Here is a 20,902-nt window from a genome sequence, read left to right as displayed (position 1 = left end):
ACTCACAACTCAGTTCCCTCCATTAGATGACTAGAGTTTTCTTTAAACATTGGTCGTGCTCATAACTTCCTTCGAATGAATAAAGGTATAAATTTGATAATGAGAGTATGCTTCAGAGCTTCGGTTCTTCATAAAGGATTGAAGGTAAGATTTATGCTTAGGAATAGTCTTTCACTTCTCGGATCTTTTCAAGAGTATGGTGAGGATTTGTATCTTACACTTCTAAAAAATGCTACAGGAATAGAGACATCTTTTGATACTCTATCTATTTCTGCATAGAACTTAGGGTTAGAGAATTTGATTCCTTTCAAGAGTTTTGTAGATGCAGAGAATAGTCCTTTGGTACTTTGTAAAGGCTTGACTAATCCTTCCACAATCCTTTAGAGAAAAACGTTGATATACAATTGCATAGATTACATACTAGAGATATAAGGTTGGCTTTAAGTTTGGAGATTTTTGCAGACCTTGAAAAACCACCCTTTAATTTTCGCTTGTGTCAATGAGTGCGGCCTTGAGAGGTTGATCCCTTAATCATTCGGTCTTTTGAACCAAAGTTAAGGTGTTCTCCAGATACCTTTGTTATCTTTGAAAAGACCTATAGCCTAATCTCTACAATTAGAGTTTGAAAAATTGCCCAAAACTTCTTCTTTTTGTCTTCACAAATTCGGTTTGGAGAACTTGATCTTCTTGAGGTATAATTAGTATTAAACTGATCTTCTTTCTACCCATTGTTTCAAGCCCGAACTCTGAAACCATGTTGAGAAATCTAGGGCAATTAGTTAGGGTTATGATTAAATTGATTTCTCTGCAATTCTTGACATTTTCTTGTGAGCTTTATTAGAGCATTAGCATTATTAATTAGTTTTGTTCTTCATCAAGACAAATGCCAACTAGAAGATCACAATGCAAACAAAAGAACACCAGATGTAGGCAGTAAGCCAAGGCCAAAACCTCTCCTAGAGAGGAAAACCCAAAGAACTTATAGAATTTTCAATGAAGACTTCCAAGACCAAGACACTAGACCATCCACCAAGAGATCAAGTCGGTTGCCCAAACAAAGTTTGTTCCTCACTTCACAATTTCGGATTTGTTCTTCTTTAGAGAATTTGGTTGTCTAGGAGAGAGAAACCAAAACTTCAAGATCAAAATAATCTTCCAGATTTTGCTGCCTTTCTTCCTTCTATTCGTACTTCTATTTTGTCTCAAATATTCTCCTAAGAAAGTCGAAGTGCAAGTCAATATTTGGAGGACGAATTCCTCTCCAATATATATTTGATTAAGTGGGTCCTTACGCCTCTTCTAGGTCAACCCTTAGGGCTAGCCGACCTGATCTCTTGGGCAGTATCTAGATATTTTCATGACATAAAATATTTATCTTTACATTGATACAAGAACCCCTTAAGGGGTTTTACATTTTGACTTTGACCTTGACTCCCTAGAGCACTCAATGGGTGCACAACCTAGGACCATGGGCAAGAAACCCATAAATAATTTTTTCTTTTACAAAAATAGATATTTTTCTTTTCTTTCTTTTGACAAGTATAATGTTTATATCATAATTATGAACACTGACACTAGTTACATTTCAACGTCCTGAAAGCTTCACACAACTTTGAATATTGTAGTATATCATCGTCGATTCCAACTCTTAGTCGAACAATCTTGCAAACAACTTCTGAAGCCATATTGCTTTTGTACATGCTTCAATCGCTGCTATAGATTGTGTTTTTGTTGTACTGAGTGCGACAGATCTCCGCTTCCTACTCATCCAAGATATCATAACGAAGCCCAAGCTAAAGCATACCCTTGAAGTGCTCTTCTTGTCATCAGCACTCCTAGTCTAGTCAGCATTTGTATATCCCTGAAGTTGTACATCCTTGTTTGCAACATTCTCAATCCATAGTTCACAGTACAATGTAGATATCTCTAATGCTCATGCCTCGATTCAACCTGAAACTAGCTCAACTTGTTCACAGCAAAGAAAATGTTTGGTATGGTGTTAACCAAGTACATTAGTGAACCAATCAACCGTCGGTACATAGATGGATCAATCAAATTGGATTCAGAGCCTCTTAACTTCTTCAAGTTCATCACCATGGGAGTAGCCATGGATTTATAATCCATCATACCGAACTTCTGAAGGATCTCAATCACATACTTTCCTTGACCAAGGAAGACTTCGCCAAGTTTCTGACATACTTCCAGTCCCAAGTAGTAATGCATCAACCCAAGATCCTTCATATCAAACTCAAAAGCTAACTGCTTCTTACATTGAACAATAAGAGGCTCAACACTTGTCAGAAACAAATCATCAACATATAACAATAGGATCACAGGTGCATTCTTCACAACCTTAAAATAAAGGTTTGGATCAGCTTCACTCTTGGTAAATCCCAATCTCGTCAGATAGTTGTTGATACGAGCATACCAAGCTCTTGGAGCTTGCTTGAGTCCATACAAGGCCTTCTTCAACCTACAAACATGAGACTCCTTTCCATGCACCTCAAAGCCTTGAGGTTTCTCTATGTACACCTCTTCCTCAATCACACCATTGAGGAAAGCAGTGTTTACATCCATTTGATGTAAATTCCATCCCATTGAAGCAGCAAGAGAAATGATGGATCTAATGGAGGTGTACTTGGCAACTGGAGCAAAGGTCTCATCATAATCTTCTCCCTCTTTCTGGGAGAACCCTCTAGCCACGAACCGTACCTTGTACTTGTCAATGCTCCCATCTGGAGCATGCTTGATCTTATATATCCACTTGAAAGTTACCACCGACTTTCCTTCCGGCCTTGGCACAATCTCCCAGACATCATTCTTCATGATCGATTGATATTCTTCATTCATAGCTTCCTTCCACACTTGCTGGTTGGTTTCTTCTTCATAAGTGGAAGGTTTTGCATCAATCAGATTAGTCATGAGAGTTGCATAGCTAGAGAACCTCTTAAGACTTAGGTCTCTTGATTTCTCTGGATATGCCAACAGGAGCTGCATGTCCTTTTGATTCTTCCAATGTAGATTTAAGCCATGTTCGTTTTTTCTTATCTCTTGAACAACAATTGGTTCCACTGGTTCAAGAGGGCCTTTTGGCTCTACGGGACCTTCTGTATGTTGAAAATAATACTGAGAGGGGGGGTGAATCAGTATTATCAGATCAATAAAACCTTTTCAATTTCATACTCAGAAACATATACGCGACTTCAGTTAAGTGAATCCGTGTGTACACGCGACTGTGTCTAAAGCAACTAGCGTATATGCAGATATCTTATGATTCAGTTAATCTTATCTTCAGTAAATGCATCAGAACATTATTAAGCAATTTAACAGTAAACAGGTGCAGTATAACAGAACAGAACATCACACAAGAGCCACACACATGAACACCATGATATAAGGTGGAAACCCAATGTGGGTGAAAACCACCTGCTGCAATTCGTCTCTTTCTTCTTTAATGAGAAACTTCTTTTACAATATACTGGTGCAGTCCTTTACCAGTATGCAGGCTACAACCTGCAGAGGGCTACAACCCTCTCTTTCGTTTTCCAACTACTTCTGGAAGGGAGCTACAACTCCCTCAGCTCTTGTACTAGCTGATCCATTTACTAGTACGTAGGTGCTGACCCTACAACCTTCAGGGACCACGTTTCATCAATTTTCAGACTGGATCCAACAGTACAAAGCAAACATTACCGCAATACAATCATCAACTTATACTTGCATCATAATTCATTAAACAACCCAATACCGAATCACTGAAACCCTGTCATCAAGAACACAGAACCCAAACCAGAATCTAGAACTCTGCAACAACCACCAGAATCAGCAACAACCTGAAATATCAACCCTTATCATGCATACGCTACTTCACTGTACCAAAACCGCGTGTATACGCGCTTTCTCCAAAGGCAACCCGCGTGCAGATCTAGAAATGATTACTTCTGCCTTTGCTGTCAGATCCGACCCTTGCCAAGCGTCCCGAACAGATAACCAGCAATACCAGATCCTCTCACTGCGTCAGACACCCACACACATATCTTTGCCTAGTGATCTTCTCCTTATATAGCCTTAGGCCTTGTTCAATACCAAGAGCCAAAACCATAGAAACACAATACCATCAACTTCAAAACTAGGGATCGACACGCCCGTCGAGACACAATGGTCCGAAACCATAGGCACAACTTCCAAGGACTAACCGCCATGGACCAAAGGTACTTTTCCACATACACGCGCTTTTTCTGAAGCCAACCTGCGTGTACACGCGACTTGGGCTTAACAAACCGGCGTGTATGAACTTCCTTGGTAAGCTGTACTAGGATCTGTCTTCTGATTAAGTTGCCATTACCTGTACCAACTTCTGAGCATCTGTATCAACCTCTGAGTGAGTTGCCATCAAGGACAACACTTGAATCATAATGCCAACAATCTCCCCCTTTGGACTTGATGGCAACCACTACACCAAGTCACTCTCCCCCTTTGACATCAAGGGCAAAGGGCGGACCAAGATATTCTCTTCTTTGGTATACCTTCTGCTGTCCATACTCCCCCTGAGTACTTGCTGAAATCTCCAACTGTGCTCCCCCTTTGTGTATGCCAAAGTGTACCAATCTATCCATCCTGCTCTTGCTGAATTGTGCTGTTCATGCTCCCCTTGACTGTAGGCAAGATCTGCAAAAGATGTTCTTCAAGAAGAACAAGGACTTATACATCATAGAAGACCTTCCTATCACCAAAAGACTCAACATACATTCATCATTCATCCCAGGCATAGTGGGGAAACCAACATAGGCCGTTACATGACCTTGACACCATAAAAAGAGATATCACAAGAGATACATGACATAGAGACGAAATATCTAGACCAAGACTTATGAAAGCCACCAACAGCATCATGATCTGTACCATAAGCATCAGCCTGCAATCCCATTCCTAAACAGTAAGATGTATCATTTAGCTTCATAGACTTTATCAACAACTTCTAACCATAATGCCAACAATGCATTATTTGAAGAATATTCTCCCCCTGAGTGTGAGCCAACCATGTCTGAACCATTTCCTGAGTCTGTTCTGCTCCCCCTGAGCCTGAGCCAACCATGACTGAACCTGGGTCTGTTCTGCTGCCCTTTCTCCATATACGCGACTTTGCAGCCTGTAACTCGCGTATATACGCGACTTGTCTTCATTATTTCAGCGTATGCAGGATGGAATACTGAATCTCATCACTTTCAGATTCCCCTGTGTCTGTTATGTCAGCTGACTGAGTTGTCCCACACCTTTCTGTCTCTGTCTTCTTCAATTCCTGCAACTGCGATGATGTATGGTCCCCTTGTCTTGAATTTTGAAATCTGCTCCTGCATTCCCTTGCTTTATGCCCATAGTTGTTGCATGTATAACACCTTATATTTTTCATGTTCCTTCTATCACAATCAATTGCTTTGTGTCCATATGCATTGCAGGCAAAGCAATACCCTCTGAAATACTTGGGATGCGATGATCTTTCTTGAACCATTCTACTTCTGCATCTGGCTGCAATATGTCCAAGATTATGACACACATAACATTCAACATTATTCAGCGGAGGAAATAATCGTCTATCACGTCCATAGTTAGGAGTAAAGGATCTTCCTTGAGGAATTTCTTTCCTTGGTTGTTCCTTGAGCATTTCAGATTTCTCATTAGAGTTTCTTGCCTCACCTTGTGAACTAGATTCACCTTCACCATATTCATGAAAACTAAGACCAGTCTTGATAGCACGAGATCTTTGACTATTAAGAATATCATCCAAGACTTTAGAACTATCTTGAAATCGTAAGAGCTTATCCTTTTCTTCTAGTTTACCTTTCAAGATATTTACCTCAACCTGATGTTGTTCTTCCTTTTTCAGATACTGCTTCCTTAGGTCTTCTTCAACTTTTCTCCCTTCTTCCACTTGTCGCTTTAGTTTGATCACTTCATGTTCTTGATCTTCAAGATCTTCTTTTAGAGAGAGGATCTTTGATTCAAGTCTCTGAATAGTTGTGCTCTGATCTTTTGCTATATCCTGCAATCTCTCCCTTACCCTGGTTTCTGTTTCCAATAATTCTTTTAATTTGGCAGCTTCTTCAGTTTCTGCATTCTTCTCTTCATGTGCCATGAGACTTTTAATATCCTCGCTATTATTGGATGAAGCATTCTTCTTCTTGTGCGCCATGAGACTTCTAATATCTTCACTATCATTTAATGAACTTTTAATATGGGAATAATAGCTTCTACCATCTTCTTCATATATCCTTTCTTTGTTATGAGGACATCTAGCAGCATAGTGACCAACTCTACCACATAGAAAACATTTGAAAGGCAGCTTATCTTTGAACCGTCCAGTTCCCCGTTCAAGATTCTTGACAAAATTTACCTCATCTTCTTCCTCTGACACTTCGAATGCGGCCTCTGGTGGTACCTCTTGTCGCATTTCAAAAGCAGTTAAGATCCCGTGAAGCTGTGACAAGGTAATTTTCCGCACATTCTCCTTTTCTTCTATGGCAGATACTTTAGAATCAAATTTAGTAGACAGAGATCTCAAAACCTTTTGAACTAAGACAACTTCCTCAAATTCTTCACCCAGATCCCTCATACAATTCACAATCTCATCCATACGCAGGAAATAATTAGCTACGCTTTCATTACTTCGCATCTTAAGAGTTTCATACCGGATTCTGAGAGTTTGAAGCTTCGCTATTTTTACCTGATCATCTCCTTCGTAGCTTGTAACGATTTTGTCCCATATTTCCTTAGCTGATTTGAGATGCATGATCTTCATAAATTCTGATTGAGTCAAAGTACTCAATAGGACATTAACTACTTTGGCATTGAGCTCATATTGCTTTTTCTCTGCTGGATCTGTAGGAGTTGCTGATGGGAATTTGTATCCTCCTTCTACGAGTCCCCAAACTTCTGCTCCAAGAGACTGTAGATATGCAGTGGTTCTTATCTTCCAGTGAGTAAAATTGTTCCCGTCAAAGACTGGTGGCCTGATGTGTGCCTCTCTTTCTGGATTAGCCATTTTGATGGATCTTTTCCTTCAAGCGATCAAGCTTCCTCTGAAGGACCTGCTCCGATACCAATTGTTGAAAATAATACTGAGAGGGGGGGTGAATCAGTATTATCAGATCAATAAAACCTTTTCAATTTCATACTCAGAAACATATACGCGACTTCAGTTAAGTGAATCCGTGTGTACACGCGACTGTGTCTAAAGCAACTAGCGTATATGCAGATATCTTATGATTCAGTTAATCTTATCTTCAGTAAATGCATCAGAACATTATTAAGCAATTTAACAGTAAACAGGTGCAGTATAACAGAACAGAACATCACACAAGAGCCACACACATGAACACCATGATATAAGGTGGAAACCCAATGTGGGTGAAAACCACCTGCTGCAATTCGTCTCTTTCTTCTTTAATGAGAAACTTCTTTTACAATATACTGGTGCAGTCCTTTACCAGTATGCAGGCTACAACCTGCAGAGGGCTACAACCCTCTCTTTCGTTTTCCAACTACTTCTGGAAGGGAGCTACAACTCCCTCAGCTCTTGTACTAGCTGATCCATTTACTAGTACGTAGGTGCTGACCCTACAACCTTCAGGGACCACGTTTCATCAATTTTCAGACTGGATCCAACAGTACAAAGCAAACATTACCGCAATACAATCATCAACTTATACTTGCATCATAATTCATTAAACAACCCAATACCGAATCACTGAAACCCTGTCATCAAGAACACAGAACCCAAACCAGAATCTAGAACTCTGCAACAACCACCAGAATCAGCAACAACCTGAAATATCAACCCTTATCATGCATACGCTACTTCACTGTACCAAAACCGCGTGTATACGCGCTTTCTCCAAAGGCAACCCGCGTGCAGATCTAGAAATGATTACTTCTGCCTTTGCTGTCAGATCCGACCCTTGCCAAGCGTCCCGAACAGATAACCAGCAATACCAGATCCTCTCACTGCGTCAGACACCCACACACATATCTTTGCCTAGTGATCTTCTCCTTATATAGCCTTAGGCCTTGTTCAATACCAAGAGCCAAAACCATAGAAACACAATACCATCAACTTCAAAACTAGGGATCGACACGCCCGTCGAGACACAATGGTCCGAAACCATAGGCACAACTTCCAAGGACTAACCGCCATGGACCAAAGGTACTTTTCCACATACACGCGCTTTTTCTGAAGCCAACCTGCGTGTACACGCGACTTGGGCTTAACAAACCGGCGTGTATGAACTTCCTTGGTAAGCTGTACTAGGATCTGTCTTCTGATTAAGTTGCCATTACCTGTACCAACTTCTGAGCATCTGTATCAACCTCTGAGTGAGTTGCCATCAAGGACAACACTTGAATCATAATGCCAACACTGTAGAACTTGAATGTTCATCCTCGTGTTTTACCTCATCAAGGGAGTCCATTGAAACTTCTTTGGACTCCCAATATGCCACTTTCTCATCAAAAGTGACATCCCGACTGACCTTGATTCGTTGTTGTTCTGGAATGTAGACTCTATAGGCCTTAGATGATTCATTGTAACCAACAAATATGTCTTTCTTCCCTGAAGGCTCAAACTTGTTCCTCTTATCCTTAGGAACATGGATATAGACAAGACAACCAAAGATTTTCATGTGTCCAACTTCTAGCTTCCTTCTAGAGAATGCTTCTTTAGGAGTCATGCATTCCAGAATCCGATGAGGACTTTTGTTCTGAATATATATAGTTGTCAGTGATGCTTCTCCCCACAAGAAAAATGGCAAATATTGGCCATGCATCATGGCCTTGACAGATTCTTCAATGGACCTATTCTTTCGTTCTGCTACACTATTCTATTGTGGATTATAGGAAACAATCATCTCCCTCTTAATCCCAGCTTTCTTACAAAAACCAACAAGCTCTTTTGAGGTGTAGACTCCATTGTCAGATCTCAAAATCTTGATCTTCTTACCTATCAAGCTTTCCACTTCAGGTTTGAATTCCTAAAACCTTGTGAAAAAATCTTCCTTAGTCTTAAAAAGATAAATCCATGTCTTGTGATAGAAATCATCAATAAATGTCACATAATACAATGATCCTCCATGTGATCTCACGGACATCGGACCACACACATCGGAGTGTATCAAATCCAAGACTTCTTTAGATCTGTTGTCACTGTTTGGAAATGGTTTCTTGATATTCTTCCCAATATCACAACCTTTACAAACACCTTTATGATATATTTGATTCAATTCAATTAATGCTCTATAATAAAGATGCCCATACCTTCTATACCATAACTCACTTGGATTGATTTCTTCATGCACTAGGGCTTGAGTTGGTTGACTCGCAAGCCTATACAATCTTCCTTCATGAATCCCAATAACCCTAGCATCTTCTATAGTAGAGCCCTTGGACCAAGTAAGTACTTTCCCATCCACAAAAGCTACCATATCTCCTTTATCTTCCAAGCAAGAAATAGAGACAAGAATCTTTTTCAAACCCGATACATATAAAACATTGTTGAGATGTATGTTATTACCATATTCAAACTCTACGGATGCCTTTCCAACTCCTTTGACTGCAGAGTTGTGATTGTCTCCAACCTCCATACTTTGGGACAGCGTCCTTTCTGTTATACTAGAAAGATTTCCATGCTTTCCAATCGTATGCCTTGATGTGCCACTATCTACTAGCCACATATCATCATCGTCTGCAATAGAACTTGTTATAACAAAAAAGTAGAAGAAATTTTTGTCATCTTTTGGCTTCTTGGGGTGTTCCTCTTCAACATCAGCTACAGAAGCATGTTGTTTTCCTTTTCTCTTCTTGTTATTAGCCATCTCAAGACAATCCCTTTTGAAATGCCCAAATTTCTGACAACCATAGCATTGAATCTTTGACATGTCCTTCTTCTTTGACTTCTTGTGTTGAGAGCCACCCTTCTTTTATTCTTGAAGCGGGTTGCTAATGCTTGATAAGCTTCTTCCTTCCTATCTCTCGATATAATCCTTGATTCTTCTTGAACAAAAGAGGCCCGTAGTTCTTCAAATGTAGGAGTTTCTTTCTTGTTGCTTATATCTGTTGCAAATGCATCCCATGATCTAGGTAGACCATTGAGTGTTGTAGTCATGAGTTCATTTTCAGGAATAGTCTCTCCAATCATTTGCAATTTGGTCCTTTATTTGAGAAATCCTTACAAAATATGAAGCAACCATGTCATCATTCATCATTGTCACATCACGAAGTTCATTCTTTAAACTCATGGCTTGACCAACATTCTTGATAGTATAGAGATTTGTTAGGGCATCATACATCTTCTTAGAAGTATCCAACTTTGCAATGTAGAGGATGAGATGATCTCTAATGGAATCCACAATGATGTTCATGTGTTAAAATTGGCAACTAGGGCCAAACTCCACATGGGTCATCTTATTTATGCCAGCTGATATTTTTCTTAGACTCCCCTCTCCGAGAGGTGTAGGATTGATCTAAAGATCATCCAATTCTGACATGTACAAATGAAGTTATGAATTTATTTTGATTATGGTCAAATTGTCAAGGTCGGCCAGCAAACTTATGTAGGCTTAGAAGCCCAACAGTCACGTCTATTCATCCTCAACGTTGCATATAAATAGAAGGTGACTTAGCCTCATTTGGACACACTCATCTTCACACTTCTCTCTCTCTCCTCATTGATTGGGTATGGATTTATGGGCCTCTCTCTCTCCACATGTCCGAAATTTCAAGAGAGCGAAATTTCAGGAGAGCAAAATTTCAGGAAATCAAATTTCTGGACAGTTTGACCAAGCGTTGACCAACATGCGTTGACCTCCTTTGACCGTGTTTTTGTGAGGGCTATCTCTGTTTGGGCAGGCCGCATTTATGGGCACAAAAATCGAGGCTAAACGTTGATTGTTGACAAGTGTTGCCTGCAGCGAGCACTGACTGCAGGTGGGCTGTTTGACCAGACTTTGACTGGGCTGAATTTGACTGTTTCGAGGGTTGTTTTATCTTTCTGTTTGGAGGCCGAAGTTGACTGAAGCTGACTGAATTGTTGAGGGTCAAATCTGCCCTGTTGACTAGCGTTGACTTTTCTGGTTAGGTCTCTTTTGCTGCTGTTATAAATTATCAGATTTGTAAATTGTACTATCTCTCTCTGCTGAACTATTCAAGACTAAAAGAAGATTTGGTCAAGGGTTCCCCACATTGGGGTTTGTCCTTGGCTGGTGCCACATCTTGTGTCCTCTTGTCTTGGCTTGTCTTCTACTATTTATGTTTACGTTCTATCTGCGTTTTACTATCATGTTGATGTGATTGCTAATCTAAATATTGATACTAGGCTAATAAAGAAAATTAAGTAAAATTGCTCTAAAGCATAGAATATACCATTGTTGCCTAAAATTAGCATCATGGCATTGAGATCATCTTCCTTTAACTTCTCCTTCCCTATTGCATATGTTGATTCCATAACTTTTCCTGTTACAATATTCAATATCTTTTTCTTTGCAAGAATAATATCAACTCTAAGTTTCCAGGCCCTAAAGTTTGAGGCTCCCTCTAACTTGTTTTCAGATTTCATGGAGGAGGCCATGGATGCGAATCAAGAAGGACTTCAACAATGATGATCTCAAATTAGGGTTTCTTCAAAAGTGATCTCAAAGTTCCTTTCTTCACCAAAGCTCTAATACCATGTTGATTTTCTAAGTGCAATAGAAACTAACACAGTATTTCTGAAAAATTGATAATTACTTTTGATGTAGATCTTCTTTTACTTTTATTCCAATATATCATTCAGTAATTATACTTCAGAAATTCAACCATAAATAACAATAGAATAGTAGAGATCACAATGCACAAAGAAGAGACAAGATTTACCCTAGGAAAACCCACCAAGGGGAAAAACCCAACAACCTTTTCAATAGAGAAATTCTTCTGTTCAACAAGAGACACACCTAGACCTATGGTCAAACCTGGTCTTCCAAGTCAAGCCACCCAATCTGATCCAGAAATTCACTCTGCCTGATTTGACCCAGAAATTTCAGCCCTCTTGCAGCTGCCAATTGCCCCAGAATTTTGGCCCCTGCTGTTGCCTAGAATTTCAACCCCTGCAACAGAATGCCCAGAAAAACTGTGAACCGGGAGAGAGACTATATCCACACGTGCGAGTTGATGAGAGAGAGAAAGATTTTAGAGAAGGAAACATCACAAGTTTATGAAACTTGCAACAAAGGGTTTTTCACTTCTCGAAGGAGCACTCAATACTTGGCACCCAAACCAAAATGACGAAACCATATTCTCCCCCCCCCCCCCCCATTCCTTGGGCCCAACAAGATGATTTGTGAATTTCTTGACTTGAAATTCACATCAATTGCCAGATTTGACAGTTATCCCTTCAATATGAGGAAAGGAGACCCTTTCAGGTGGTAGTTCACCCTTCAGCAGAACATTGTACTTCATATGTCATTGTCTTTCCTCATAAGAATCACTTTGGTTTTGTCTCCTGCTCTATACTCCAACCCTGCCGCATCATCATTCCTTTCTCTGACAATTCCACCATGTTCCTACCATCCACTCCCAAGAGCACAAAATGCAGGTATCTCATCTCTCCTTGTAATTTCAATTCCTCCTTTTCATTAGCAACCCTCCATTATTTACTCCTTATTTTGTCCCACCTTTCCCTATCTCCTCATATTGTTTTTCAAGACTTTTTCTATTTAAATATGGGCGAGGGTGGGGGCCTAACACACCAGCCGGAGGAAAGGGAAAAGGAGAAAGCCAGGTTTAAAACTAAGTTCTTTTGTATGGAAATTGGCAACATTGCAGCAAATAGGAGGTTGAAGTTAAAAGCAGATATGGCACAAGAAATACACCGAGACCTTAAGACCATTGCAAGAAGGAATGAGGAGACAGTCCATGTTTCATAAAGAAAAATGAACAGCTCAGGCATACACATTCAGATTATTCAAGAAACTCATAGATTTCTGCTCTGCGACAGCAAGTTTCCGACTTGAATCAAACAATAAAGTTCATTGATAAGAGGCTAGAGCAAAGGATTAATCATCAATATGAGCCCTCTCAGATTACTCCGCAGGAAAAAGACGAACCAGCCCAAGGGGCCATCCCCTCCTCCACTGACAGTGTGCCAGCAGCCTGAAACGCAGGTATGAGGAGTTATCAAAGTAACATTGAAATCCCCAATGACACAGAATATAACTCTGTCTTTTGTCTTGACGAAATATCTTTAGATAATCAGCATTTTCCTCTTAAAATAAGTATATCTAAAGAGCCTCTGTAGTTTTGTCCATCATATCTGTCATTTTGCATATCAAGACACAAAAAATTCTACCGTCAAGAATAGATATGTCAATGCTCTTAGATCTGTTAAACTAAGGGAAATCTGCCAGTCGGCCATATAGCAAAGATGATTCATGTAAGTCTGTGTTTCAACATTCAAAGTCCATGAAAAGCTTGTGTTTGTAAAAAGAATGTGAAGGATAGCAGATAAGCAATTTGCAGTAAAGGTTGCCATTAATGATCAATCTGGCTGTCATTTAAGGAGAAATAAATGTTAATCTTGTTTTTGTATCAAATTCTTATACAGGGTTGTAACAGTCCTCACAATCCCATACCGGCCAGGGGGAGGGGGTGCTTCTAGAATTTGTCAATAGGAGCTGTTTCATAATTACATGCCCAGAGAAATTTACAATTTCATGGACTCTGCACATATACTGAAATTTTCTATGCATGGGGCTGTTGGAAAAAATTATAGAAGGTTTGGAACTGTCAGAATGATTCCCAGGAATCCAACTTTTACTCAAAAACACTAAAACTGCAGTGTGTGAAGCTATCCCACTTACAACAGCCACAGAAAGAACACTCCTAAACACTATGCTTATTCATGTTAAGATTGATTGTGTTCCTATGAGCAATGACCAACTTGCACATACCATATATCCTTCAAAAATGTAGCCTAGACCCCAAAATGGACCAAGCCCTAATATCGAGCTTTTAGCGTTTGGCCAAAATCACTGCAGCCATGCATTTGACATGTAATTAATCATATCCATTTTATTCAATTTTCATCATGACTCTCCATAAAATGATCCAACCAAAATTAAAAAATCAAATGACATAAGAGCAAAAATAGACCTAAATGTCAAGTGTAGCTTCCCTTGTTGGTGAAAGTGGGTTGCTAATGTCGCTCCAATCAGTGTTTAATTCATGCTAGGGATTCATGCTTGTGGATGCAAACCAGCACACACAACAGAAGTTGGGATCAGATGCATGTCCTGGGTGATTTTAACGGAATAGAGACTCACCCACCCCCCATTTGTGGCTGCTTTAGCCAAAGGGTAATCAAATTGAATTGTGCCAATAATCTCCTGTTATGCTAAATCTAGGCATGGTAGCCTCAATCATGATAAGACAAACCTTTTTCGATATTTGAAGTGTGTGTCTATGTATGTATGTGTGTGTGTACAAACTTACAAGCACTACAAAAGATATCCCCACATGATGGTTTAATATCTGTGATGTCTAATATTACACTATTCTGCAGCTCTAGAGTCTAGCATCATATACATGTATACCTGGCCCCTACCATACAACAAAATTTGCATTCAATAAAGAAAATGTGTATAACAAACCTGAATCATATTAAGTGATTCGGGAGAGAAGCAACTCCCATGATCCTTTGCCAAGTTCGCGAGAGCCCAACATGCTGCACATTGAATTGATGCATCTAGCAAAACCTTTTTCTTGCTAATTATTGCTTCATCTGAACAATCTTTCAAGAATCAGAACATTCTCTATTTGAAATCCTGAAAACAAATTATTAAAAGCAAAGACCAAGAAGGAATACAATATATGCAACATACTGATTCAAAAAATAATTACCAGAAGAGACCTGGTTTCCCTTATCCATAGAGACTAGCTCTGAAGCATTTTTTTGAATTTCTAGGCCAGGTTCCATTGTGATTTCCACTCCATCATGAATCATGTGAAAATTAGAAACCTCCTCCTTCCTCCACTCAAATGCAAATCCCATAGTGAGCAAAATAGACTCAATAGCTCCTTCATTAATGAGCTCCCTACGCCAATTTGAATCACTATCTGCCATGTAGCTAATTAATATGCAAATATGAGCTTGTGCCTCAGCAGCTATTAATCCCATTTGACTTTCCTCATTGAGACTCTTTAGCAACTCCACAGCAAATAGAGGACCCCCACAACCCGGACTTGCAATAAGCAATGTCTGTAAAACACTCATTTGTTCTTTTCCGTTACTAAAGAGTTTTTTTAACTGAGGTGACCATTTCTCTTTCTTATATCGCCCGCTTTCATTGCCATCCTTTGAGAAGTCAGATTTGCTAGGAAGCTTTGATGCCGAAGATGATCCAATAACAGTGGATTCCTTGAAAACATTTTTAATCCCTATCATACCATTGACTGCACTGGAGCCACTCTTTTTCCGCCTGCCAGATTTTCCACTGCTAGCTGCCATATTTCTTGAGACTGCAGCATTCAGTAATTTACAAAAATCAGGTTTCAACTGTGAATCAATACCAAGTGCTTGTAATCCACTTGCATATGTCTGTTCATCATCACCATAGCGAACCAAAGCTGCAATAACTAAATCTGCTCCACCACTTTTAGCAAAGGAAAATTGTGAACGAACATTATAGCTGCAAATAGCACTTAACACATAGCATGACAGTTGTATTAGCTTTCTCCTTTGTTGTATACTGACACTAGGACTTAAAGCTTTCTGCATAGCACCAAGGACAGCCTCCATACCACACTGCCAAAGCCCAAAAACATCCTCTATTTCATGGACTGTGGCTATAGAGTTACATGCACAGTAAATAGCATGAAGGGCAAAGATCATCACGTCCAGTCTGTTTTGTTCAGTCCAATGGCTGAGGAGATCAACTAGCTTTTTAAGGCCCACATCACCATCACCCCTGTATAAATAAAGGTCAATAACTTTAAATAACATTTAAGTATCATAAAATATATGTACTTCAAATAAGCCTTTCAATCTGCATTGAAGCTTCTTAAAGCAGCTAAACACTTACAACACAGAATTTACCCTCCTAATTGCAAGTAGTATAATTAACAATGCAATAAGTCTACAAATCAAGCTTTTTACCCTACAGAACCTACCATAAGGTCTTCTTAATTTCCTGATGATTTTCCGCTCCTGATATACATATACACACAGTCCCCCATGCAGTAAAGAGATTGGGAAGAGCTTGAAGAGCCCAAATAACAGTGTCAACGTCTTCAATTTTGGATAAAGCACTTAAAACAGCTATTATAGCAGTCTTCAGCAATAAAGGAAGACCTGTGCAGTGTTTTTCTGATGACAAAGCCTCCCACCTAGGTTTATTGTGCACTTCTTCATGAGTGTCTAATTCACCTTTTGATATAAAGCGACTTCCCAAATCCAGATGCTTATTCAACATTTTGAAACTGTTTTCACTTGTTTTTCGTAGCTGCCCACATTCAGCAAAATTTTCTAGATGCTTTCCAAGTTCACAAAATACATCTCCAAGTACCCCAAGAGCTGCAAACCAACTGTGTCTGATTGAGACAATTAACTTGGTTGAACCACCTCCACACTGAAATTTCACACCAGAGAACTTGTTTCCAAAGAGCCTAGATGAAGCCTTAGAGTGTTGATTGGAAACAGTAATGCATGTTTCATCATTAGCTTGTGTATCATTAATATATAATGCAACAGCTTCAGATATTAGAGATATGGCTGATGTAGCCTGTGACAAAACAATATCAACAAAAGCATGGAAATGTTGTTGTCTGGGATGCATGGCCTCTTCAACCTTGGAGACTAAAGCCTCCTCTTGACAAGAAAAAGATGACATGTGAATGCTGTGTGAATTCTTAGAACTTTTAAATTGGCAGCTTTCTGCTGTAATACACTGACTACAAGTATTATCAGCATGGTTATCAACAGCTTCTCCTGCAACAGCACCACAAGGCAGTTCATCACTACATTTTGATATTGACACCATTGAACTTTTTTTTTCAGTGGAACTGAATTTAGAGGATGCTTTTATGCAACTTTCCTTGGGAAAGACGTGAGGATGATCAGTTGCTGAGATACCCAACACAAGTTGCTTTGCCTTCTGGTCATTCTCAAATAAGTCACAGACCTGCGATTGTAGAAAGCATAGGGAAGCATTATTAGAGTCATGACCAACATCTAAGACGCTATCCTCCTTATCGTTTGAACAATGGAACATGCGATGTGCTAGTTGGATATATGCAGGAAATGCTTGCTGGAGTACAGCACAGCCCCAGATCTGTATGGTCTCAATCTTTGGAAATTCCCGCATTGCCGCCATTACAATTTCAACAACTGTATGCAATTCTCCAATGCCATCAAGAACATCACCGGTGAAATCCATATCTATTCCATTTAGCACTGAAAGGTCCTTTTTGGCAGTCTGTCGTCCCAATTGTGCTGTTCTTGAGTCAAACAAGGATTTTATATCCCCACTGTTACAAATGAAATCTGATGAAGATAAGGGATCAAAAGATGAGCCTGAAGGAACAGCTTCTGTGAACACCTTGAGCATGCAACCAAGTGCATATGTTCCATAACTTTGAACAGATTCTGAGTTTCTGAAAGCCTTCATTGCTCCTACCACTGCCCATAGGGCTGCCCACCAGTCATCAACTGTGGCTGATGCTTTCATTTCATCATGTTGCACACCAACTTTCATATTGTCCTTGTAAACATTTAGACCATTCACAGTGCCACATTGACCCACAACCTCACTGGCAGTAGTATCAACGACCAATGTAGGCCTGCTTATATGGTCAAACTTGAAACCATTTTCAGCCAATGTCTTGGCCATAGTCCCAAGCACATTGCATCCTTCATGTTGCACTACTTCATTTGTTCTGCAAACAGCCATTGCACCAACAACTGCCACGACAGCACCATAATTCACCATGGCTAAAACACTCTTTATTCCAGCACAATGAACAAGATTCCACATAGTGCTACAAGCATACCACTGGATTCTCACATCTTGAGGGAACACAAACATTGCTGAAATAAGTGCACGTGCACCTCCCTCCCTATCTGAATCTTTGGAAGCCCTTAGTGGTCGTTTGTTGTTACTCCATTCTGAATGACCAATTGTGGTCTTTGCACAAAGCATTTGAAGAGTGCTGCATCCTGCCCTCTGCCACAAGATATACACATCAAGATGTCCCATCAATACACATAGTACATGTTATTAGTAATTACAATAAAAATTGGCAAATGTATTTTCTAGTCCTATATCCAAAACATTTTCTATTTTATTTCATATTTAATAATGAATTGAATGTTAGCCCCGAGGCTTAGCTCAATCGGTTGAATTGTCCACCCAAGGCATGTTACCAACAGGCAGGCCATAGGTCACATGTTCAAATCCAGTCAAGTCCCGTGGAGCTACCAGTCATTACTATAGATGGCAGTAGAACCACCCTCATCTGAATATTCTGGGGAAGAAAGGGAGGATCCCACAAGGTTTTCCTTGGAAAAAAAATAATAAAATAACAAATTAAGTGTTGAGATGAATCAATGATATAAAAATTGTCTTTAGCATATTTTACTAAATAGTGATAAAATCAGATCATATAGTTAGGAGGTTATAACTTATGCTACAGCCATAGTTTTAAAAACCGGAACTGGGTTTTGAACTGACTGCCTATCTAACCGGAACCGGATCAAACAGGACCGAACCACATTTAATAAACCAGAATTTAAAAAAATACAAAAATAATTAATTTTAATGAAAAAAAATCACTACCGCCATGTAAGGCCGCCTTCATTCACTCCTATGGACAAAACTCAATCAGGATCAGGGTTGCATTTTCTAATGTTCACTCACTCATCATCAAACTTAGCCATGCACTATAGATATGTCATGCAAGAAATTGAAAGATAATTCTTTGTTAAACCAATAACATATGAAACATCATTCAACTCTAGAACATCACTTGAGGGAATGCAGAAAGAGGTAAAGCCCACTATGTTAAATGAATAAGTGTCATCATTGCCCAACTCCACCTGCATGCCATCCTCTTGTTCTTGAAGCTTGCAAAAAGCCTTCTTGTGGAAGGTCATCTGTCTGGATGCTCCATTCTCCATACAATCTTACACAAGAAATGATGTCAGTGGAAAGGCACAATACTATGGTCTCAAGTCTGAATACTAACTCATCTGTTTTGACTGAAGCTTCTGCACTCCTGAGTCCTTACAAATTGCTTCTGTGGTTTCTTGGCTTTCTTTCTCTTAGGACACTGAGATGCATAGTGGTGCATTTAGTGGCACTTGAAACAGTTAATGTGGCTCAAGCTTTTCTTCCCTTGGCTCAAAGAACTTGATCCTTCCTCTTTGTCCTTTTGACCCCTCCCAGATCCTCCTTTCTTACCTGCTCTCCTCACCTTCCTGATGAGGGATAGGTTATGGATCTTTTCCACTCTAGCTGAAACTGTCTCTGGCCTGGTTTCCTCTTGGATGAAATCAACCCAATGCTTCTCAAAGTAGGGAAGCTTGTCATAAGCCCAAGGCCCCAAACACCCCAAACAAACAAGTCTAACGATGAAGAGAACCCATTTAGTGCTAAGGGCACCAAATCCTCACCCGTGATCTTCAATCCTATGGCAGCAAGCTGATCTCCCAACATAGTGATCTTTATCAAGTAGTTACCCAAAATATTTGTGTTACTCAAGCTTGTTCTTCATAAGCATCTTGTGGTAACCTTCATAATCTGGGACCTGGGTACAAAGTGATCAAGGCATCATGCATCTCCTTTGCCATCATCTTCTCTGATGTGAGGGATCAAATGGCTCTTCACAGAATCAAGGATGATTTTCTTAGTTTTGGCTGCCTTTTTGTTGTGTTTGGCCAATTGTGCAAGATTGGGAGGCACTGTGACCTTCCCCTCAACAAAACACCAAAAGATCAACCCCCTCCAACAGCATCTATCTTCTGCACTTCCAAGGAGCAAAGTTTGTAGTGTCTTCTATCAGTCCAACTCTCTGAGACCTAGACTGGCCATCCCTGCAACTCTTAGGACATACCTTAACCAAATAGATTATTCGCAAATCATTTCAGATCAGCAACCTATCACAGGTGCAGATCAAGTCTCTCAGGCATAAACAACACTCCAATCCCTGGAGCAACTAGTGCATCAAACACAACAACCTATCACATGTCCCAATGCCTATCTTAGGCATAGATCAGCGTCAATCATTGAAGCTAGGGCATCACACCCAATAAAATCTTCTAACAGCATCCTCTCAAAGGGAACAACCTACTCTATACATGGATCTTGGAAATTCAGAAAACTTGTTCTGATACTATGTTAAATTTTGAGCACATGGTGCACAGATATGTACTTAGAAACTAAACTGTAACAATCAGTAAAATGAAAACTATTAACTCCTCTCAAAACACCAATGTCTGACCAATAAATTTGTATACATAGACAATCTAAAAATACAAACCGGTTTTTTACGGTCCCAACCAGTTAGGACAGGTTAGGTAGCAAACCAGATGATTTGGCACCTAACCGGTCCTTAGATCAAATTTTTAGGTCCGGTTAACAGGCAAGGATATCTGACTGGCCAGTTTGACCGGTTTGGCCCATTTCCGATTCAACCCGGCCAGTTTTTAAAACTATGGGTACAGCCCAACTAATTGAGCATTCAACGAACAACCAATAAGAGAAATATGGAAGCAAACAATTTGAACCTTCATAAGGTTTTGTAGCCCAAAACATGTATGTGTAGACTTGCAAGTCTGAGAATTATGACATTTTTAGGATATGACCCTTTCATCATTGGCTATGAAAAC

At 39.7% G+C, this 20,902-nt stretch overlaps 1 protein-coding gene across 4 annotated transcripts in view; it reads right to left on the bottom strand.

The window, feature by feature from the left end:
- LOC149262450 (uncharacterized) overlaps nucleotides 1-20,902 on the bottom strand; it is a 142,052-nt gene that overhangs the window by 59,958 nt on the left and 61,192 nt on the right. For 3 of the 4 annotated variants that reach the window (XM_089424638.1, XM_089424642.1, XM_089424657.1), the window contains exons 5-7: nucleotides 16,189-18,239; nucleotides 14,920-15,986; nucleotides 14,670-14,800 (exon numbers count right to left, since the gene is read on the bottom strand). In XM_089424638.1, coding sequence (XP_089280764.1) covers nucleotides 14,670-14,800; nucleotides 14,920-15,986; nucleotides 16,189-18,239 — 3,249 coding nt within the window. The remainder of the gene's footprint in view (nucleotides 1-14,669; nucleotides 14,801-14,919; nucleotides 15,987-16,188; nucleotides 18,240-20,902) is intronic. The other variant, XM_089424648.1, reaches the window with a different exon arrangement.

Source organism: Pinus tabuliformis, chromosome 6 (assembly GCF_031772625.1).
Source record: "Pinus tabuliformis cultivar Carrire ecotype Pingquan chromosome 6, CPIR1, whole genome shotgun sequence".
Classification (NCBI taxonomy): Eukaryota; Viridiplantae; Streptophyta; class Pinopsida; order Pinales; family Pinaceae; genus Pinus; species Pinus tabuliformis.
The sequence above is the reverse complement of the archived record's forward strand: the minus strand, read 5'-3'. Positions and strand labels throughout refer to the sequence as shown.